Raw genomic sequence first — 23,944 nt, 5'->3', positions numbered from 1 at the left:
CTTCTCTGCACCCTCTCCAAAGCTTCCACATCTTTCCTAAAGTGAGGCGACCAGAACTGCACACAGTACTCCAAATGTGGCCTAACCAAAGTCCTGTACAGTTGCAACATCATTTCACGACTCTTGAATTCAATCCCTCTGCTAATGAACGCTAATACACCATAGGCCTTCTTACAAGCTCTATCCACCTGAGTGGCAACTTTCAAAGACCTATGAACATAGACCCCAAGATCCCTCTGTTCCTCCACCTCACTAAGAACCCTACCGTTAACCCTGTATTCCGCATTCTTATTTGTCTTTCCAAAATGGACAACCTCACACTTGGCAGGGTTGAACTCCATCTGCCACTCCTCAGCCCAGCTCTGCATCATATCCAAGTCCCTTTGCAGCCGACAACAGCCCTCCTCACTGTCCACAACTCCACCTATCTTCGTATCATCTGCAAATTTACTGACCCACCCTTCGACTCCCTCATCCAAGTCATTAATAAAAATTACGAACAGCAGAGGACCCAGAACTGATCCCTGTGGAACTCCACTTGTAACTGGGCTCCAGGCTGAATATTTACCATCTACCACCACTCTCTGACTTCGACCGGTTAGCCATTTTTCTATCCAATTGGCCAAATTTCCCTCTATCCCATGCCTCCTGACTTTCCGCATAAGCCTACCATGGGAACCTTATCAAATGCCTTACTAAAATCCATGTATACTACATCCACTGCTCTACCCTCATCCACATGCTTGGTCACCTCCTCAAAGAATTCAATCAGACTTGTAAGGCAAGACCTACCCTTCACAAATCCGTGCTGGCTGTCCCAAATCAAGCAGTGCCTTTCCAGATACTCATAAATCCTATCCCTCAGTACCCTTTCCATTACTTTACCTACCACCGAAGTAAGACTAACTGACCTGTAATTCCCGGGGTCATCCCTATTCCCTTTTTTGAACAGGGGCACAACATTCGCCACTCTCCAGTCCCCTGGTACCACCCCCGTTGACAGTGAAGATGAAAAGATCATTGCCAACGGTACTGCAATTTCCTCTCTTGCTTCCCACATAATCCTAGGATATATCCCATCAGGCCCGGGGGACTTGTCTATCCTCAAGTTGTTCAAAATGTCCAACACATCTTCCTTCCTAACATGTATCTCCTCTAGCTTACCAGTCCGTTTCACACTCTCCTCTTCAACAATACGGTTCCTCTCATTCGTAAATACTGAAGAAAAGTACTCATTCAAGACCTCTCCTATCTCTTCCGACTCAATACACAGTCTCCCACTACTGTCCTTGATTGGACCTACCCTCGTTCTCGTCATTCTCATGTTTCTCACATACGCATAAAATGCCTTTGGGTTATCCTTGATCCTATCTGCCAGAGATTTTTCATGCCCTCTCTTGGCTCTCCTAATCCCTTTCTTCAGGTCCCTTCTGACTATCCTGTATCCCTCCACTGCTCTGTCTGAACCCTGTTTCCTCAACCTTTTTTAAGCCTCCTTCTTCCTCTTTACAAGACATTCAACCTCCCTCGTCAACCAAGGTTCCCTCACACGACCATTTCTTTCCTGCCTGACCGGTACGTATATATCAAGGACACGTCGTATCTGTTCCTTGAAAAAGTTCCACATTTCCACGACATCCTTTCCCGACAGCTTCTGCTCCTCAGATCCTGTCTTACAGCATCGTAATTACCCTTCCCCCAATTGTAAAACCTACCTTGTTGCACGCACCTATCTCTCTCCATAACCAAGGTGAAAGTCACAGAATTGTGGTCACCATCACCAAAATGTTCACCCACTAACAAGCCCATCACTTGTCCCGGTTCATTATCGAGTACCAAATCCAAAATGGCCTCCCCTCTGATCGGACAATCTACATACTGTGTTAGAAAAGCTTCCTGGACACACTGCACAAAACCGCCCCATCCAATCTACTTGATCTAAAGAGCTTCCAATCAATATTTGGGAAGTTGAAATCGCCCATGACTACTGCCCTGTGGCTTCTGCACCTTTCCAAAATCTGTTTCTCCACACCTCTGCTGCTATTGGGGGGGCCTATAGTAAACACCCAACAAGATGACTGCACCTTTCCTATTTCTGACTTCAGCCCATACTATCTCTAAAGGCAGATCCCCCTCGAACTGCCTTTCTGCAGCTGTTATACTATTTCTAATTAGCAATGCCACCCCCCCCTCCTTTTTTACCACTCTCCCGAATCCTACTGAAACATCTGTAACCAGGAACCTCCAACAACCATTCCTGTCCCTCTTCTATCCACGTTTCCGTGATGGCCACAACATCGTAGTCCCAGGTACCTATCCATGCCTTAAGTTCACCGACCTTATTTCTGATACTCCTTGCGTTGAAGTATGCGCACTTGAACCCATCTCTGTGTCCGCAAATATTCCCTGTCAGTGATACCTTCTTCACAGCCTCCCCACACACTTGGACATCCTGACAAACAGCTAGCCTACTTGCTGGACTACAAGTTAGAATTGCTTCCTAACATCTCTCCTGAACGGTCTGGCCATTATTCTCAGACCGCCTTAGTTCTAGAATCCTCTATCAGTGGAAAGAGTTTATCTTTATCTACCCTGTCTTTTCCTGTTAATATCTTGAAGACTTCAATCTCTTAACTTTCTAAATTATAGAAAACAAAGGCCTAATTTATGCAATTCTTCATTGGCTGTAATGTGCTTTGAGATATCCGGTGGTTATGAAAGGCATTATATCATTACAAGTCTGTATTAATGAAAAATGATGCTTCCAGCAGTCCCCCACAATATCATTAGATTGTGGGTTGTGTTCTCGTGCCTAGAAAAGGCTTTGAATCAAAGAAGAGAAAGCAGCTGCTGCTGTTGAGTCAAGCAGATGTATTGCGAAGATTGCTGGCTTTCTTTAGGGGGCTCCAGGTTTCCTTACTGCTCACAGTAAGAAATGTTCTGACTTGGGCAGATGGTGCCATAGTGATAATAGCATCTTTTTTTATAATTTTTAATCCCATCCAGTATTATTGTGTCATCAACAAATTTGAAAATGTTGCATTTGGTTCCCTCATCCAGGTAATTGATACACATAGTAAATAACTGGGGTCCAAGCACTGACTGTTGCAGTATCCCAGTAGTCACTGCTTGCAAAAAGGAAAAAAGACCCATTTGTTCTTCTTTCTGTTTCCTGTTGTTAACTAATTCTGAATCCATGCCAATATATTACCCCCACCCCTTGCACTTCAACTTTGCCCACTAACCTCTTTTGAGGGACGTAATCAAAACCCATCTGAAAACGCAAATACATGACATTCGCTGGCTTTCACTTCACTATGCTACTAGTGGCACCCTCGTAAAACTCCAGTAAATTTGTTAAACATAATTTGTCTTTCATAAACCCGTGCTGGCTTTGCCCAGTCCTGTTAATGTTTTCCTGTTATCATGTATATTTTATAGCAGACTCGAGCATTTTCCCCCTTACTAATGTTAGGCTTACTTCAAGGGCAGTCAGTGACAGGCATCAGTAATGTCCATGTTCTATGAAAAAATAAAGGAAAGGAACCCTGTGAGAAGGGATTTCGACCATCCTCTTAATTGCTTATTGGGAAAAGCACTCCTAGTACAGGATAACAACTGGCAAGACCCAACAGAGGGCGCTTGACAAGCTGGCTATGGAAGAGATGTTTCTTTTTGTGGCAGAATCTAGATCTAAAGGTCACTGTTTAAAAATAATATATTCCTTTAAGACAGAGCATTAAGTATACGAGTTGGGAGGTCACATTGCAGCTGTACAGACATTGGTTAGGCCACTTTTGGAATACTGTGTGCAATTCTAGTCTCTCTCCTATAGGAAAGATGTTGTGAAACTTGAAAGGATTCAGAAAAGATTTACAAAGATGTTGCCAGGGTTGGAGGGTTCGAGCTATAGGGGGAGAGGCTGAATAGGCTGGGTCTGTTTTCCCTGGAGCATCGCAGGCTGAGGAGTGACCTTTTAGAGGTTTATAAAATCATGAGAGGCATGGATCGGGTAAACAGAGAAGGTAGTTTCCCTGGGGTGGGAGAGTCCAGAATCAGAGAGCATAGTTTTAGGGTGAGAGGGGAAAGATGTAAAAGGGATGTAAGGGGCAGCTTCTTCATGCAGATGGTGGTGTGTGTATAGAATGAGTTGCCAGAGAAAGTGGTGGAGGCTGGTACAACTACAACATTTCAGAAGGCATCTGGATGGAGATATGAATAGCGGGATATGGGCCAAGTGCTGACAAATGGGACTAGATTAATTTAGAATATCTGGTCGGCATGGATGAGTTGGACTGAAGGACCTGTTTCCAAGCTGTGCATCTCTATGACTTGATGACAGATAAAGAGATGAATTGCCACAGTGGGTTGCAAATCTTTTGGCATCCTCTTCCTGAAAAGGCAATGGATGGGAAGCAGGGTCCTTGAATATTTTTAAGGCAGAGGTAGGTAGAATCTTGATCAGTAAGGGGATGAAAACCTATATGGGGATAGGCAAGAACATGGAGACAAGGTTACAGTCAGATCAGCCATGACCTCCTTGCGTGGCAGAGCAGACTAAAGTGGACAAATGACCTATCCCCCCATTTAATTCCATTCCATATTAAAATAAAACAATGAACTATGATGCTAGAGATCTGAAACAAAAACAGAAATTGCTGGAGAAACTCAGCAGACCTTGCAGCATCTGTCAATAGAAAGCAAAGTTAATGTTTCAAGTCCATTTGAATCAGTTCTGATGAAGAGTCTCTGGACTCAAAACATTAACTCTGCTTTCTACTGACAGACGCTGCAAGATCCATTAAGTTTCTCCAGCAATTTCTGTTTGTTACATTCCATATTGTCTTGCTAAGTGGAAATCACAAGTGAAAAAATGCATCTAAATCCCAGTCCAGACCAGAGGTTGGTGAAGGGACTCCCAAGGGCCAAAGGTGAGAGAGAGAGAAGGCAGCAAGTGGCTTTCCTTGTTGTATTATTGGGCTGAGAGAAATTATTTTGTCCCTCTGTGATCACAGTAATCAGATTCATGGAGATCTTGGCCTCCAATTCACACCACTGTTATCATGGATGGTTTGCACTATGAAGCACAATCGGTGAATTAAACCAATTAAGAGGGTAAATAATAGTGCAACATAAAAGGTCATTTGGCCAATCAAGGCAATTGTGTCTAATGATAGATCAACTACTGTTTGCTCTGAACTGCTGAACAATTGCTGTATAATGTGACTTGGTTTTTTTTTATAAATGAGTCTTTTTCTGCAAATGCAGCGTACTGGTCTTGCACAGTTTTCCTGTTCTGCAAAGATTGTGTTCCAACTGGAAGCCTTGTTGTAGCTAGAGAATCACAAATGATCTATATACAGTCTTGTTTTTACTCTGCAGGTTTGACGAGTTTGATGATGCAATCGATGAAGCAATACATGAAGACATACAGGAGGCAGAGGGCAAAGGTCATTGTCACACGTCAGTCTTTTCACCTCTTGATTCTCTTCTCACCAATATCCTTCATTCATTACCTTGTGTTTGGAAATTTATTTCTGACTTTCCCCTTCTTACCCTTTTCATGTGAGTAAATCGGGTGCTGGTTTCTTTTTAAGTCAGGTCACTGTTATTCATAAGGCAGAACATATTGGCGAGAATGGGCACTGAGTGCATACTTGCATCCTAAATGCACTATCTCTCCAAAGACATAATTGTCTATGAATAGGCCATGTGTGACCATTGATGTTCAGCTAATTCACAGTATTAACGATTGAGAACTGAAAATCCAAAGGCAAAGTTTTGTTTGAAGATTTTCTCAAGCTGGTCCATGCGTTCTAATTGTATTGAAAGAAGGCATCCTTACTAGATATTGGGCATTTGTTCTGCTGTCTGGGAACTTCAGAATAACAAGAAGTCATTTTCAGAATAAATGTTATCCATTTAGGCCTGAAGTGAGGACTAATTTCTTCACTGAGTGATGGACCTTTAGCATACTGTACCCAAGAGAGCTGCAGGTGTCCCGTCATGGTGTATTCAAGATAATGATTACTAATTTCTTGGGCAGTAAGGGTAAGGTGGGAAAGTGAGGCTGAGGTAGAATATCAGGCATTATCCTATTGAATGGTGAGGGGACTCTGGGAAGGAGATGACATAGATAAGAATTTAAATAAATTTAGCAGATCTAGGTTTGAACTTGCTGTTCTCCTGAATCATAAGAGTGTTGTGACACCTTCACTGTTCCAAAGAGCCAGTACTGTACTGTTCTATGTTTAATTCTTCCCTATTATCTTCAAACCGTAGCTTAAGTCTATCTAACCACGAATGTTTGACATTTTGTAATCCCTCGTATTTTTTCAACCTCAGTAGAACTTTGGGCTTTGGCCCTTAGGGGATAAAATGATTCCATTTTGAGCAAGTGCACATTGCTTAATGGTAATTTGAATTTTATTCCTGTGATTGTTTCAGCAAAATCTGTTGAAGTCCCACAGGTAAGAAAACTCCATTCCTCACTCAGGACTTAATTATTTTTGACTTTGGGTGCTTTTTGTTTTGCATTTTAATCCATTAGGTGCTGGACGAGGCAAAGATATGGCAAATATCACTGGACAGTCCTTAGGGAAAGATATCTCTACTATACTCGCAGGGTCTAAAGAGAGCAAGCGACCAACACGTGAAGCTGCCTGTAGACGCAAGAAAAGGCGAAGACTTAATGATCTTGACAGTGATAGCACCCTTGAAGAAGATGAGAGTGAGGAGGAGTTCAGGATAAGTGAAAGGTGAGGATAATTTCTTTCTTTCTCTTTTGATTTCCATACACACAAACCTAAAACTCTACGTGGCTGAGGCAAATAGTTCAGTTGCTTTTAAAGAGAATCTGGGTGAGATTACATGGAGAGAACGGGAAATAGAAAGGTGATGCTGAAAGGATGAGTTGAAGTAGTTGGAATGGGAAGAGCTTCATCTGCATTAGGAGCACCACCACTGTCTGGAAAACAAACAGTCTTTGGTCTATATTATCTATATATTCCCATTCTGCATATTTTCGATCCCTTTCCTTTGGAGACAGCTCAAAAGTACCACTAGCCCCTAGTGTATACACTTAGTAACTGTTCTTTAGGCATCTAACACCATCTTGAAAGTTAATTGCAGCAGTACCATGGGGTAAGGCTTAACCTTGGTCTCAGCAATTTAGAATGTGTAACAAATACAGCCGTGCAAGCATTGTCAATGTACACTTAGAGCAAAGGGATAAAGGGAAGGTCTAATAATAATCATATACAAAATTATAATTGGTTTTGATGGAATACATAAATTGTTTCTATTGGCAAGAGGGTCAACAATCAGGACACGCGTTTAAATTACTTGACAAAAAGAAAGATGACTTTTTTTAACATGTGACTACTGTCTCAAAAAGATGTCACAAGCATATAGTGGGCCTTCTTAGCTCCTAATCTTGAGGCTGACAAGCCAGGAATTTGACCTTGGATGACTAGGAACTTGCCCACCCCACTCCTCCCTAGTCCTACCTGTCCACGGCCATATAATCTCTGAGGAGGAGCAAAAAAAATAAAAAACCAGGCCCAAGAGAAAACACCTCTTTTGGATAGCTCTCCATCAACTTCTGATGCAATTGAAGCCAGTCCAGGAACCACATTTCATCTGTTTTCTCTACAATGCTATCCCAGCCCACTCACTCTTGAAGGAACAACATTTAATTGTGTATCTATCTGAGCATGGTCAAAGCTTTTCCAAATTTGGTGAATTGGTTTTGAATCTGATATAGAATTATGCCGTACTAATTTCACAAGGTCAGTCACTGTTAAGTAGTAAATATGCCACGAGTGAAGGGTGAACTTTTGAGATCAAGAAGAACTAAAACAGCACTAACTAGAACCATCAGATATAATGTCAGGAGTAGAGGAAATAGCAGGAGTATACATGTGGTCCTGTCATTCAGTAGCATCATGTTTGAACTTTTACATTTTCTACAGGTTTAAAAGAATGTTGCCTGCTTTAGAAAATATTTAGTCATGAAGGAAAGCTAGATCGGCAAGGGTTGTTCTGATTCAGAACAGATCTAATTGGAGCGTGTGAAATTATAAGGGGGTGTGGATAAACTGTGGTTAGAAATAGGACTCCCTGGGTTGAGGGCCCAGGGAGCATAGATTTAATGCAAAGAGTATGAGTTTAATGGGGATTCTAGATGTTTGTTTTTCATAGAGGGTAGTGGGGTATGGAACTCACTGCCTGAAAATGTGGGAGAAGCAGAAACATTCAGCATTCACTTGAAGTGCCTATAAGGTACAGTGCTACCGACTAAGTGCTGGAAGGTGGGATCAGGCTGTGGAGCTGCTGGCAACTGTTCTACACACAATAAACTGAATGATCTCCTTCCATGGTGTAAATTTCTATGATCACTGCTACTTCTCACCCTGGTAGATTCTTAGTATGCAAGGCGGCAAAATGTTAATAGTGTTAGGCAGGAATACAGATTTCACTTTACAGTCAGATTTTATTGAATGGTGGAGCAAGCTCCAGAGCTCAAATGACTTATTTCTACTTGTTCATATATTTAAAATGTTGCATGGAGTAGTAATAAGAAATGTGTTGGGAAATATAGAATGAGGAAATGTAATGCTGAAGTTAATGAGTGCAATTTAGGAGGGACATCAGGAAGCACTTTGAGTCACATCACTGGAATTCTCTTTAGAAGCATCCAACTATTCGTGCTTTTCAGATTTAGATGGATTAGTTGAATAAGGGTATTCAAGGATATTAATAAAGTTGAGTTATGCATTAGCTGAAAATGTGTTGCTGGAACAGCGCAGCAGGTCAGACAGCATCCAGGGAACAGGAGAATCGACGTTTCGGGCATAAGCCCTTCTTCAGGCTTATGCCCGAAATGTCGATTCTCCTGTTCCCTGGATGCTGTCTGACCTGCTGCGCTGTTCCAGCAACACATTTCCAGCATCTGCAGACCTCACTTTCTCCTCTGAGTTATGCATTAGCCAGGATCTAATTGACTGGCCACTAGGCATAAAGGGGCGAATGACCTACTCTTGGTTTTGAGGTAGATTACCTGTTTTGGGCTGTTAGATCAGAAATTGGAGATTTTCTAAACAATCTAATCACCTCTGAAGCAGTTGGGACTTGAACTTCAGGAGTAGGGATAATACCTGCCTGAAAGGTAGAGACATTATCACTTGGGAGTCCTGTAGCAAGAGAGTGAAATGAGGCTACTGAAACAGAATTTACCTTGAACCCTAAGAGGTTTCTCCTTTCATTATTCTGGGTATTAACACAGGATGTAGCAGTAGATGGCCAATATCTTTTTCATGAGCTGTTCTGTCTCAAGGCAAATATTATTTTTGAAAAATAAACAGTAGTTAGAAAGTGCTGACACTTTATGTCCACATGCCAATTCAATTTTCATGTATTCACATTCTTTGACATCTTTTGTGGTAGCTAATGTCACTTAAAAGAACATATGTGACAGAGCAAGCCAGCGATGAACCACAGTTAATGACTTTTTAAAAAAAATAACATTTGCCCATTTAGCAGTGAAGAAGAATTTGAGATCTCTGACAGAGATAGTGAGGCAGACCCTGCCTCAAATGACGACGAGGGTTTTGAGGTTCGGCGAGGGAGGCACCGGAAATACGTGGAGCCAATGAGGAGGAGTTGGCGGTTGAGAGGAAGACAAGTCAAGAGATATTCGGATGAGGATGAAGAGGATGAAGAGGAGCATGGAGGTAAAAAGAGTTTTACGATTTGGTTGTGACCCCCACTATTCTGAAGTTGCTGAGTTTGGAATTCTCAGTTCCAGCATGCATGAGGCTATGTTTTATCAAGAACAACGGTACATTTTTAGAATGCCTTTCACACCTTAGACATCCCAAATCATTTAAGGTTAACTATGGTGTTTTGACTCCAACCCAGCTGAGTTATTAATGAACTTGTTACAGACTGGAGGCTTTCAAGTGTTTCAATGCTTTGTATCAGATCAATCAACATTTATATTTCTAGTTTGTCTAATTTTTATGTTGCAGTGCAGTGTTGTAAGAGGTTTTAAAAGATCGGAATAAACTAACACTTCAAGCTATAGTTATAGATTCGTAGATGTGTACAGCACAGAAACAGATCCTTCAATCCAACTTGTCCCTGCCAACCAGATATTCTAAATAGATCTAGTCCCATTTCCCAGCACTTGGCCCATATCCCTCTAAACCCTTCTTATTCATTTGCCTATCCAGATCCCTTCTAAATGTTGTAATAGCATCACAACGTCCTCTTGCAGCTCATTCCATATATGCACCACTGTTTGCATGAAAATAATTGCCCCTTAGATCCCTTTTAAATCTTTTCCCTCTCACCTTAAACCTTTGTCATCTAGTTCTGGACTCCCCCAGCTGGGGAAAAGACCCTGTGTATTTATCCTATCCATGTCCCTTATGTTTTTATAAACCTCCTAGAAGGTCACCCCTCTAGGGAAAATAGCCCCAGCCTATTCAGACTCTCCCTATTGCTCAAACCCTCCAAAACTGGCAACATCCTTGTAAATCTTTTCTGAACCCTTTTCAAGTTTCACAATATTCTTCCTATAGCAGGGAGACCAGAATTGCACATAATATTTCAAAAGTGGTCTAACCAATGTCCTGCATAGCTACAGCATGACCTCCCAACTCCTATACTCAATACACTGACCAATAGTTCTGGAAATTTGAGTCCTTCTACCATAATATTGAGATGCTTGTTTCATGACTGCAAGCGACACTGGCTTTATGTCAAGTACCTTGAATTGTGCCACTGTTGTATTTCCGGTAACACAGTCTAAGGGACCAAGCTTGCAGTCAGGTTATCATGGTTACTGCTTTCAAATGTTTTGGCTTTAAGTTTTTTTTGCTTGGTAGAAGACTAGATTAAAAAAATCAGTGGGAGTTAAATAGGTAGAATGGCATTAATTGCTACTCAACAAGTTACATTTATGTAGCACCTCTGCAGAAAATATCCCAAAACACTTTGTAAGAGTGCCATCAAACAGAGTTTGATTCTAATCTGCATAAGGAGATAATAGAAAGGTGACTGAAAGCTTGGTCAAAATGGTGCATTTTGGCAGTGGCTAATTTCACATGAAGTCTTGAGATGGGACTGGGATGTCATGGTTGGTTTAAGGAGACGGGCAAAGTGTGGTTCGAAAGAATCAGTGAATACTTCTGAAGATGTGATCTCAACAGGACCTGCAAATCCAGGCAATGGACAGTGTGTTAAAGGTTTTCTTTCAGAGAACATGTTAAACAAGAACCTGTAATACCCCCTTAGACAGAAGCTGAAAAAAAAACCCAGAGCCATTATTTTGAAGAGAATTTTTTTTTTCCCCTGGTGTTCTAGTCAACAATTATCCCTCAGTCCGAAATCACTGAAAACTGGTTCATCCAAATATTATAGCATTACTGTTTTAAGGAACTTGGCTGATCGCAAATGGACTGCTATACTTCCTACGTTACTGCATCTTCAAAAGTCCATAATTATCCCAGAAACACTGAATGTTCCAAGGTTGTGAAAGGAACTGTGCAAATGTGTCTTCTTTCTTTCATCTGATCAAGCTCCCAAAAACATACTAAGTGGTAATTTGCACCAATTGGAACTTCAGTGGGCATGGCCCATCTGTAATAAAATCACAAAGTTCTACAAAACTCAGCAGGTCTGGCTGACCTGGAGAGAGAAACAGAGTTAACATTTCAAATACAATGACTTATTTGGAACTCTAGCCTGGTGTGAAACCAAAGTTTAAAATTTCCTTTTGCTGTCTGATGGAGTCACTTTGGAATCCTATAGAGCTTTGTATTCTCCTGTTAGATGTGTTTAAAACTAACAAAAGCATGGCATCTTTCTCAACATGAAGATTTTGCCTGCAGATAACTGACATTTATGCATGGAGGGCATTGATATTGGTTGGACTGCAATTAGTATTATGACTGAGAGCTGAATCACAGTTCTGTATAGTTCGTGGCACATAGTGTGTAACAGATCTGTTATTCTACATCCGAAGTTTTTTCCTTGAATTAAAATTGATCAACATTAGTGCAAAGGCATGGGCTTTGAATCCAGGTTCATCTACAGTAAATTTTCATTTCAAGTCTACCAGTTATTGAGTTATGTCTCATAATATAAAAAGTCTTCCACCTCTCATCTGAGGTTCTCGTGCTTGAAGAGTGCTTAGTTTATTAACAAGTATCTTCTCCTCTACAGAGAGTGAAGGGTCAAGTTGTTACAGTGACATATTAGACATGAGGAGGAGGCGATCAAAGCGGAACCAGGCTAAAAAAGTGAACTACAGGGAAGATTCTGAATCTGAGAAATCTATGAAAAGTGGTGCGAGTAGAAAGGAAAGACTTAGGGGACGAAAGCGTAGACTGTACATTACAGCAAGCGATGGTAAGAAAATGGTTCTCCATCTGCCGTATAATTCATTTCTTCAACATTGTAAAGGCCCTGATGCAATTGCAAACCCTTTGCATTTTCTGTAAAAATCCCACATTATTCTAGAAGTATCCAACCTGTATGCATTCAACTCACCCCAGTTTCAAGGCTATCCAACTAGCCTTTAAAGCAGCTTCCTTCTAACTTGCAGTTGAGTTCTCATTTCTGTTAGAATTTGTGGATTTGAATGCATTTTTTAAAAATATTATTTATTGATAAATGCATTTTTCTTTAAATTTTTCTTTATTCTTGCTAGGTATATATTTGTTGACCATCCTTATTTGCTCTTGAGCAGAGTGTTGCTTTTCAGAAGGCAGTTAAGAGTCAAACACATTGCTGTGGGTCTTGGCTCACATGTCAGCCAGACCTACAGTAGAATTCTTTCCCCAAAGTAAATTACTGAACAATTCGATTTTGACAACAGTCAACATTAGTAATGGTATCTGTGAAACTAATACTAGCTTTCAACTCCAGATTTAGAATCGATTTCATATTCTGCCAGATTCCATGGTGGAATTTAAACCCATGCCCCCAGAGCATTAACTTTGGTCTCTCTGTCACAGAATCCCATAGAATCCCTACAGATAAGCCATTGAAGATCATCCCACCCTATCCCTGTAACCCCTCACTTTCCATAGTTAGCCGACCATGCCTGCACATCCCTGGAGACTATGGGACAATTTAGCATGGCTGATCCTGCCAATCTGCACACTTTTGGACTATGGGAAGAAACCATAGCATCCAGCAGAAACCCATGCAGACATAAGGAGAACGTGAAACCTCCATGCAGTCATCCAAGGCTGGAATCATATCCAGGTCCTATCATTGTGAGGCAGCAGTGCTAACCACTGTGCTGCCAATAAACTACCAGTCTATACAACCAATTGAAGGAGATTACCAACTCCCCCAAAGTTGCTCTGCACTCTGCAGTTCTGTTTTGGGTTCCCAGGCTTTTGCTACTGGGCCTTCTTGGATTGCTTCCGGTTAAATTGGAGGGGCTCACTGGCCTAAATCTCTCTGCTCCTCCTTCCTGTGTAACACAACTTGTAAACACTGGTCTTGAAGACTGTATTACTAGCGTGGTACAAGGACTGAGGAAATCTTCTTAAGGTCTGAGAGGGACTTTGGTTGGGAGAGGACGCATCTGGTTTTATCGCTGTTGGTACCAACAACATTGATAGAATGTAGTACTGGAAGAATTTCAGCAGTTAGGGACCTCCTTATTTTGGACTATTACCTGAGCCACTGGCAAAATAGAGTCCTAGAGTCCTAGAGTCATAGAGATGTACAGCATGGAAACAGACCCTTCAGTCCAATCTGTCCACGCCAACCAGATATCCCAACCCAATCTAGTCCCATCTGCCAGCACCCGGCCCATGTCCCTCCAAATCTTTCCTATTCATATACCCATCCAAATGCCTCTTAAATGTTGCAATTGTACCAGCCTCCACCACATCCTCTGGCAGCTCATTCCATACACGTACCACCTTCTGTGTGAAAATGTTGCCCCTTAGGTCTCTTTCCCCTCTCACCCTAAACCTATGCCCTCTAGTTCTGGACTCCCTGACCCCAGGGAAAAGACTTTGTCTAGTTATCCTATCCATGCCCCTCATAATTTTGTAAACTTCTATAAGGTCACCCCTCAGCCTCTGACGCTCCAGGGAAAACAGCCTCTCCCTGTAGCTCAGATCCTCCAACCCTGGCAACATCCTTATACATCTTTTCTGAACCCTTTCAAGTTTCACAACACCTTTTCCGATTGGAAGGAGACCAGAACTGCACACAATATTCCAACAGTGGCCTAACCAATGTCCTGTACAGCTGCAACATGACCTCCCAACTCCTATACTCAATACTATGACCAGTAAAGGAAAGCATACCAAACGCTTTCTTCACTATCCTATCTACCTGCGACTCCACTTTCAAGGAGCGATGAACCTGCACTCCAAGGTCTCTTTGTTCAGCAACACTCCCTAGGACCTTACCATTAAGTGTATAAGTCCTGCTAAGATTTGCTTTCCCAAAATGCAGCACCTCGCATGTATCTGAATTAAACTCCACCTGCCACTTCTCAGCCCATTGGCCCATCTGGTCCAGATCCTGTTGTAATCTGAGGTAACCCTCTTTACTGTCCACTACACCTCCAAATTTGGTGTCATCTGCAAACTTGCTAACTGTACCTCTTATGCTCACATCCAAATCACTTATGTAAATGACAAAATGTAGAGGGCCCAGCACTGATCCTTGTGGCACTCCACTGGTCCTTGTGGCACTCCACTGGTCACAGGCCTCCAGTCTGAAAAACAACCCTCCACCACCACCCTCTTTCTTCTACCTTTGAGCCAGTTCTATATCCAAATGGCTAGTTCTCCCTGTATTCCATCAGATCTAACCTTGCTAACCAGTCTCCCATGGGGAACCTGTCGAATGCCTTACTGAAGTCCATATAGATCACATCATCTGCTCTGTCCTCATCAATCTTCTTTGTTACTTCTTCAAAAAACTCAATCTAGTTTGTGAGACATGATTTCCCACGCACAAAGCCATGTTGACTATCCTGAATCAGTCCTTGCCTTTCCAAATACATGAGCATCCTGTCCCTCAGGATTCCCTCCAACAACTTGCCCACAACCAAGGTCAGGCTCACCGGTCTATAGTTCCCTGGCTTGTCTTTACCACCCTTCTTAAACAGTGGCACCACGTTTGCCAACCTCCAGTCTTCTGACACCTCACCTGTGACTATTGATGATATAGATATCTCAGCAAGAGGCCCAGCAATCACTTCTCTAGCTTCCCACAGAGTTCTTGGGTACACCTGATCAGGTCCTGGGGATTTATCCACCTTGAACTGTTTCAAGACATCCAGCACTTCCTCCTCTCTAATCTGGACATTTTGCAAGATGTCACCATCTATTTCCCTACAGTTTATATCTTCCATATCCTTTTCCACAGTAAATACTGATGCAAAATATTCATTTAGTATCTCCCCCATTTTCTGTGGCTCCACACAAAGGCTGATCTTTGAGGGGCTCTATTCTCTCCCTAGTTACCCTTTTGTCCTTAATATATTTGTAAAAACCCTTTGGATTCTCCTTAATTCTATTGTCAAAGCTATCTCATGTCCCCATTTTGCCCTCCTTAGTTCCCTCGTTAAGTATACTCCTACTGCCTTTATACTCTTCTAAGGATTCACTCGATCTATCCTATCCATACCTGACATATGCTTCCTTCTTTTTCTTAACCAAACCCTCCATTTCTTTAGTCATCCAGCATTCCCTACACCTACCAGCCTTCTCTTTCACCCTGACAGGAATATATTGTCTCTGGGCTGTCGTTATCTCATTTCTGAAGGCTTCCCATTTTCCAGCCGTCTGTTTACCTGCAAATATCTGCTCCCAATCAGCTTTCGAAAGTTCTTGCTTAATACTGTCAAAATTGGCCTTTCTCCAATTTAGAACTTCAACTTTTAGATCTGGTCTATCCTTTTCCAGCACTATTTTAAAACGAATATAATTATGGTCACTGGCCCCAAAGTGCTCCCCCACTGACACCTCAGTCACCAGCCCTGCCTTATTTCCCAAGAGTAGGTCACGTTTTGCACCTTCTCTAGTGCATCCACATACTGAATCAGAAAATTGTCTTGTACACACTTAAGAAATTCCTCTCCATCTAAACCTTTAACACTATGGCAGCCCCAGTCGATGTCTGGAAAGTTAAAATCCCCTACCATAACTACCTTATTATTCTTACAGCTGGCGAGATCTCCTTATAAGTTTGTTTCTCAATTTCCCTCTGACAATTGGGGGGGTCTATAATACAATCCCAATAAGGTGATCATCCCTTTCTTATTTCTCAGTTCTACCCAAATAACTTTCCTGGATGTATTTCCAGGAATATCTTCCCTCAGCACAGCTGTAATGCTATCCCTTATCAAAAATGCCACTCCCCCTCCTCTCTTGCCTCCCTTTCTATCCTTCCTGTTGCATTTGTATCCTGGAACATTTGAGCTGCCAGTCCTGGGCCATGTTTCAGTAATTGCTATGATATCCCAGTCACATGTTCCTAACCATGCCCGGAGTTCATCTGCCTTCCCTGTTAGGCCCCTTGCATTGAAATAAATGCAGTTTAATTTATTAGGAGAAAGTGAGGACTGCAGATGTTGGAGATCAGAGCTTAAAAGTGTGTTGCTGGAAAAGCGCAGTAGGTCAGGCAGCATCAAAGGAGAAGGAGAATCGACATTTTGGGCATAATGCCCGAAACGTCGATTCTCCTTCTCCTTTGATGCTGCCTGACCTGCTGCGCTTTTCCAGCAACACATTTTAAAGTTTAATTTATTAGTCCTACCTTGACCCTGCCTGCCCTGACTGTTTGACTCACTTCTGTTCTCAACAGTACCAGTCTCCGATCGATCTCTTTCCTCACTATCTCCAAGGATCCCACCCCCCCCACCCCCCACTTTACTAGTTTAAATCCTCCCAAGCAGTTCTAGCAAATTTCCCTGCCAGTATATTAGTCCCCTTCCAATTTAGGTGCAATCAGTCCTTCTTGTACAGGTCACTTCTACCCCAAAAGAGAATCCTCCTCCCATACACCAGCTCCTCAGCCATGCATTCATCTGCTCTATCATCCTATTCCTGCCCTCACTAGCTAGTAACACTGGGAGTAATCCAGATATTACAACCATGAGGACCTCCTTTTTAAATTTCTGCCTAACTCTCTCTAATTTCCCTTCAGAATCTCAACCTTTTCCCTTCCTATATCGTCGGTTCCAATGTGGACAATGACCTCTTGCTGCCCCTCTCCGCTGTGAGAACATTCTGCACCCTTTCTGAGACATCCTTGATCCTGGCACCAGGGGAACAACACACCATTCTGCTTTTTCTCTGCTAGCCACAGAAATGTCTGTCTATACCTCTGACTACAGAATCCCTAAACACAATTGATCTCTTGGAAGCTGATGTAAATTAACATTGGGTAAACTATATCAAGGAATTAAATGCATTGCTCAAAGATTGGTTTGGTAAGAATTGGTTTCAGTTGTTTGGGCGTTGGCACCAGTACTAGGTAAAAGGGCACTCTTATGGTAGGATGTGGTTCACTTGAATGATGCTGGAACCATGTTGATGAATCGAATAGTGAGAGCTGTAGAGAGGGCCTTAACTCAATGTTGTGGGCTGAAGGGGAGATATTTGGCAGAGAGGAGATGTAGGATTTTCAAAACAAAAGCTTATGGCAGCATTGCAGGGCAGCTATTTGGTTAATGATACCCAGTATGTGACGGGAAAGGACAGAATGTATACACACAGAAAAAATAACGGCCAGTACATTCAGAAGGTGTTGGTGGTGGAATGGTGTAAAAGGCAAAAATAATGGCCTTTACGTAATTATTTAATGGCATAGATTGAGATTAAGGAGTATGATCGTGTAGCCATTCCAGGGACTTGGTTGTGAGGTGGTCAAACTAGGAACTAAAATTCAGGGTATATGACTTTGAAAAAAACCGGCAGTAGGGTAGCTTTTGTTAGCAGGAGACGGAATAAATGCAACAGCAGGAAATGATTTTGGATTAGAAAATATATAATCGGAAAATGTGAAAGTGGTGGTATGAAGTAACAAGGAAGTAGACAATGGTGAGTGTAGTCCATAGCTTGCTTAACTAGCTAAACAGTAGGGTGAGGAATAAATCAGGATTTGATGAGAGCATGTAACAGAGGCATTAGTTAATCATCGGTACTTAAATTTCATGTAGATTGAGAAATCAAATTCGCAGAGGCAGCCATGAGGAAGAATTCGTACACCAAATTGTCCCGAAATCATAGATCAGTTGTTTTCGATCCAGCCAAGGTTTAGCTGTTTCGGATCTGATAATGTTTCCGTTTTAATAAGTAATCTGAGTAAAAGATTGAAGGAAACAGTTGACCATAATATAGTTGAATTTTACCACTCAGTTTTAGCGAGAAACTGTGGTTGAAAACAACTATGCTAAACTTGAGTAAAGGTAACTACAAAGTAATGAAGGCAGACTTAGCTAGAGTACAGGCTCTTGATGTAGCACCACCCTGTGAAACCAATCTGAAGCCCCTCTAACCTACGCTATTCCATTCTCATCCATATGCCTATCCGTAAAGTTGGTGAGTCTACAACTGTTGCAGGCAGTGCGTTCCACGCCCCTACTACTGAGTAAAGAAACTACCTCTGACATCTGTCCTATATCTATCACCCCTCAATTAGATGCTATGCCTCCTCGTGCTAGACACCATCATCCTAGGGAAAAGGCTCTCACTGTCCACCCAGTCTAACATGTCTCAATTAAGTCACTGCTCAACCTTCTTCTCTCTAATGGAAATAGCCTCAAGTCACTCAATCTTTCCTCATAAGATTTTCCCTCCATAACTGACAACTTCCTAATAAATCTCCTCTGAACCTTTCCCAAAGCTTCCACATCCTTCTGTAAAGCGGTGACCTGAACTGCACGCAATACTCCGAGTGCGGCCACACCAGAGTTTTTTGTAGAACTGTAACACGACCTCATTGTTCTGAAACTCAACCCTTCTACTAATAAAAGCTAACACACCGTATGCCGCCTTAACGGCCCTATCAACCTGGTTGGCAATTTGAGGGATCTATGTACGTGGACACCTGAGAGCTCTTTGCTCATCTACACTACCAAGAATCTTACCATTCGCCCAGTACTCTGCATTCCTGTTATTCCTTCTAAAACGAATCACCTCACACTTTTCTGCATTAAACTCTATTTGCCACCTCTCAGTCCGGCTCTGCAGCTTATCAATGTCCCTCTGTAACCTACAACATCCTTTGGCACTAGCCACAACTGTGACGACCTTAGTGTCGTCCTCAAATTTACTAACCCATCCTTCTATGCCCTCATTCAGGTCATTTATAAAAATGACAAATAGCAGTGGACCCAAAACAGATCATTGTAGTACATCAGTAGTAACTGAACTCCAGGGTGAACATTTCCCATCAGCCACCACCCTCTGTCTTCTTTCAGCTAGCCCATTTCTGATCCAAACCACTAAATTGTCCTCAATCTCATGCCTCTGTATTTTGTACAGTAGCCTACCGTGGAGAACCTTATCAAACGCCTTACTGAAATCCATATACACCACATTAGCGGCTTTACCCTCATCCACCTTTTTGGTCACCTTTTTCAAAGAACTCAATAAGGCTTGTGAGACACAATCTACCTTTCACAAAACCGTGTTGACTAACCCTAATCAACTTATTGCTTTCGAGATGATTATAAATCCGATGTCTTAGTCTTTTCCAGCACTTTACCCACAACCAAAGTAAGGCTCACTGACCTATAATTATCAGGGTTGCCTCTACTCCCCATTTTGAACAAGGGAATAATATTTGTTATCCTCCAGTCTTCTGGTACTATTCCTGTAGATAATGATGACATAAAGATCAAAGGCAAAGGCTCGGCAGTCTCCTCACTGTCTTCCCAGAGAATCCTAGGATAAACCCCATCTGGCCCCGGGGACGTATCTATTTTCACACATTCCAGAATTTCTAACACCTAGTCCTTGTAAACCTCAATCCCATCTAGTCGAGTAGCCTGTTTCGCAGTATTCTTTTTGACGACATTGTCTTTTTTCAGTGTGAACACTGACGAAAAATATTCATTTAGCGCTTCTCCTATCTCCTCAGAATCTATGCACAACTTCCCACTACTGTCCTTGATTTGCCCTAATCTTACTCTAGTCATTCTTCTGTCCCTTATATACCTATAGAAAGCTTTCGGGTTTTCCCTGATCCTGTCCGCCAACGGCTGTTTATGTCACCTTAGCTCTCTCTTTAGGTCTTTCCTGGCTACCTTGTAACTCTCAATCACCCTAACCAAGTCTTCACACCTCATCCTAACGTAAGCCGCCGCCTTCCTCTTGACAAGAGGTTCAGCCTCCTTAATAAACCACGGCTCCTACGCTCGACAACTTCCTCCCTCCCTTTCTGGCAGGTACATACTTATCAAGGGCACACAATAGCTGTTTCTTGAATAAGATGGATTGGGAAAGGAATTCAACAGAGAAAATTTTGAAGGGCAGTGGCAAATGTTTAAGAAAATAGTTCATGACTCTCAAAAAGTGAGGAAGAAGTGTTCCAGAATGCAAAAAAAACTATAACCAGGAAAGTTAAGGATAGAATGAAATGGAAAGAAACAATGTACAATATGGTAAAGTTTGGTAATAAGCCAGAGGATTAGGAAAGTGTTTCAGAAAAAAACAAAAGATAACCAAAAAGAAAGTAATATCGAAACAGACAGCAAGAGTTCCTTAAGTACGTAAGGAGAAAGAGGCCAAAGTGCACACAGGCCTCTTAGACAATGAAACTGTGTGGAAATCATTTCATTCCATCAGTCTTCTCAGTAGAAATCACCCACACTATTTCAAAAAAAAATTCTAAATATTCAATGGCCAAAAAGCAATGAAGAACTAACTGCAATAACTATCACCAAAGAAAAAGTATAAGGAAATTAATGGGACTGAAGACTGATGTGTCCCATGGACGTGATGGCTTGTGTCCTAGGATAGATGATGGCTATGGAGATAGTGGATACATTGGGTGTAAACTTTCAATAAGCCTTAGATTCTGGGAAAGTGTCATAGGATTTAAAAACTGCTGATGTAACACCCTTCATCAAAAAGTAAGAAAACTAGAAACTGAATAGTTCAATGTTTGCCATTAGGGAAATATGAAAGTCCATGATAAATGATGTATCAGCACAGCATTTATAAATACATAATATCCAGTAGAGTCAGCATGGCTTCATGAGAAGGATAACATGGCCAGCAAATTTATTAGAGCTCTTTGAAGAGATAACAAACAGGATAGATAAAGAGAAAACAGTAGATGTTATATATTAGGATTCCAAAAAAAAAAATTGATACGGTTCCACACAAAAGACACCGTAGAAGATTAGAACTCGTGGAAGTATTATGTTAGCATGCACAGAGGATTGATAAAAGACAAATTGGGAGACGGGAAATTGCATTTTTAGGATGGAGTGCTCTGGGATCAGTGCTGGGGACACAATTATTTGTAATGCATTAATAATTTGGATGAGGGTAGTCAATGGTCTGAAGCCAAGTTTGTGGATGACCCAAAAATAGGTGGGAGAACAAGTAGTGTGGATGACAGAATCTGCAAAGGGGTAAAGACCGATTAAGTGAGTGGGCAAAGGCTTGGCAGGTGGAATATCAGGCGAGAAAATGCGATGTTATGCACTTTAGCAAGAAGAATAGAAGAGTTGGATAACTTAGTTAAGAAAGACTGCAGGCAGTTACAGCACAAAGGAATTTGGGTATCGTGCGTAAACCATGGGGTCTCATCTTAAGTTGCTTGACCTGATCTAATGCCTTTTGGGAATCCAAATGTACTGCATCTACCGGTGCGGCACAGTGACTCAGTGGTGAGCACTGTAGCCTCACAGCACCAGGGATCCAGCTTCGATTCTCACTTTGGGCAACTGTCTGCATGGGTTTCCTCCGGGTGCTCTGGTTTCCTCCCACAATCCAAAGATGTGTAGGTTAGGTGAATTGGCCATGATAAATTGCCCATAGTGTTAGGTGCATTAGTCAGGGGTAAATATAGGGTAGGGGCCTGGGTGGGTTACTCTTCGGAGGGTCGGTGTGGACTTGTTGGGCCAAAGGGCCTGTTTCCATAATGTAGGGAATCTAATCTAATCTAATCTACTGGTTTTATCTATCCCGCTTATTATCTCCTCAATGAACTCTAATAAATTTGTCAGATTTCTCTTCCTGAATCCACATTGATACTGCTTGATTAAGTTCTGTAATCTGCATGCTCTACAATTACATCCTTTATGATGTAGAACATAGTTTCCCCTAATTCAGGAATTTCACTTGAGGCAATGGAATGGTTGTGCGAAATACTAAATACCACAATAGATTCCATTGGTTCTTTTCGAATTGACCATGAGAGTGGTGGTACTTTATTAGGTCAGAAGTCGCTCGACACCAGATTATAGTCCAAAAGGTTTATTTGAAATCATAAGCTTTTGGAGCGCTGCTCCTTCGACAGGGGAAGTGCAGGAAAGCACTTCTTTTCACTTCACCAGACGAAGGATCAGCACACTGAAAGCTTGTGATTTCAAATAAACCTGTTGGATTATAACTTGGTGTCGTGTGACTTCGGACTTTGTCCACCCCAGTCCAACAGCAGCACCTCCACATCAGTACTTTATTAGAACAGCCTGGAAGAAGCTCTAATCTCCACTGTTGGGGACCCAGGAATCTAGGGGACCCAGGTAAGGTTCTGGGGATTGAATTTGAATCCTCCTCCAGTGGACAGTAGAATTTGAGTTCAATGAACAAATAAGAGTCTAATGATGACCATAAAACCATTGTTGATCATTGGAAAACCCCATCTAGTTCTGTAATATCCTTTAGGGAAGGAAATCTGCAGTTATTACCTGGTTTGGTCTATGTGTAACTGCAGACACACAGAAAGTGGTTGTCTCTTAACTGCCTTTTGGGCAATTAGATATGGGCAATAAAGAAAAGCTCCGAGTACCATAAATGATTTTTTTTAAAAGAAATTGCTTCTGAATGAACATTTCACCTTGTCCAGCCATGTAAAATCTTATTTTGTGAGAAAAACACTTGTACTTTTATTAGAATAATTGCAAAATAATTTGTTTTCTCTAGAGAGCTCCAGAAGCAGAAGTTCAGATGAAGAGCAGGAAGATGAGCGGCCACAACGGAAACGCCTCAACAGGATCGAGGACGAGGAGGAGGAGGAGGACGATGACGAGGATGAAGACGAGCCAGCGCTGACCAGCAGATTCCGCGGCAGACCCGCCCGGGATTACAGCAAGAAGTACCGGCTGATGAGTGATGAAGAGGAGGAGGACCTGGAGGAGGCAGGGAAGGAGGCCAGCTCTTTGGACTGCGGCCTGGTAGTACTGCCCTCCACCAATGGACAGAGCACGGGGCAGGCTTCAGAAGGTGTAATCAGCAGAACCAGTGAGAAGAACCAAATGGCCAAGGACACTAACCCCACTCCCAGCCTGGCGCTGAATGGAGCCTGTGAAGCTATGGCCTCTGAGGCAGGAGTGGAGGCAGGAGGTGACGGAGGGGAGGAGGAAGAAGATGACCTCTTGGGAGTAACTGACCTTGTAGAATATGTTTGTAATAATGAACAAATATAAGAACTCTTTTTACACTAGTTCAAATAATTTATTCCATAGTAGCTGTACATCTGGCCAGTTATTGTGTGTCTTTTTGGTTTGCTTGTTTTGTTTCCTCCCTTCCCTACTCCAGAGAGCAAGATTCTCCTGCACCCACTTCCTGTTTTCTTTTCTCCCCATCACTCTGGCCGACATCCCCCTGCCCCTGTCCTCTTCCCCCTTCATGAATTGACCAATTTTGAGGTATTAACACTGTACGTTCCTTATACTCATTTTTATTTCAATGTAGTTTCATTTACTTTGCCCCAG

At 42.1% G+C, this 23,944-nt stretch overlaps 1 protein-coding gene across 2 annotated transcripts in view; it reads left to right on the top strand.

The window, feature by feature from the left end:
- rsf1a (remodeling and spacing factor 1a) overlaps window positions 1-23,673 on the top strand; it is a 110,749-nt gene extending 87,076 nt beyond the window's left edge. The window contains exons 12-16 of one of the 2 annotated variants that reach the window (XM_043692489.2): window positions 5,383-5,450; window positions 6,551-6,758; window positions 9,541-9,734; window positions 12,232-12,417; window positions 23,154-23,673. In XM_043692489.2, the coding sequence (XP_043548424.2) occupies window positions 5,383-5,450; window positions 6,551-6,758; window positions 9,541-9,734; window positions 12,232-12,417; window positions 23,154-23,656 (1,159 nt within the window). In that variant the 3' untranslated portion in view covers window positions 23,657-23,673. The remainder of the gene's footprint in view (window positions 1-5,382; window positions 5,451-6,550; window positions 6,759-9,540; window positions 9,735-12,231; window positions 12,418-23,153) is intronic. The other variant, XM_043692490.2, reaches the window with a different exon arrangement.
- The last annotated feature ends 271 nt before the right edge of the window (window positions 23,674-23,944 follow it).

This window comes from Chiloscyllium plagiosum, unplaced genomic scaffold (genome assembly GCF_037043375.1).
Source record: "Chiloscyllium plagiosum isolate Xiang-an unplaced genomic scaffold, Cpla_swu_hap1 HiC_scaffold_6, whole genome shotgun sequence".
NCBI classification, from domain to species: domain Eukaryota; kingdom Metazoa; phylum Chordata; class Chondrichthyes; order Orectolobiformes; family Hemiscylliidae; genus Chiloscyllium; species Chiloscyllium plagiosum.
The sequence above is the reverse complement of the archived record's forward strand: the minus strand, read 5'-3'. Positions and strand labels throughout refer to the sequence as shown.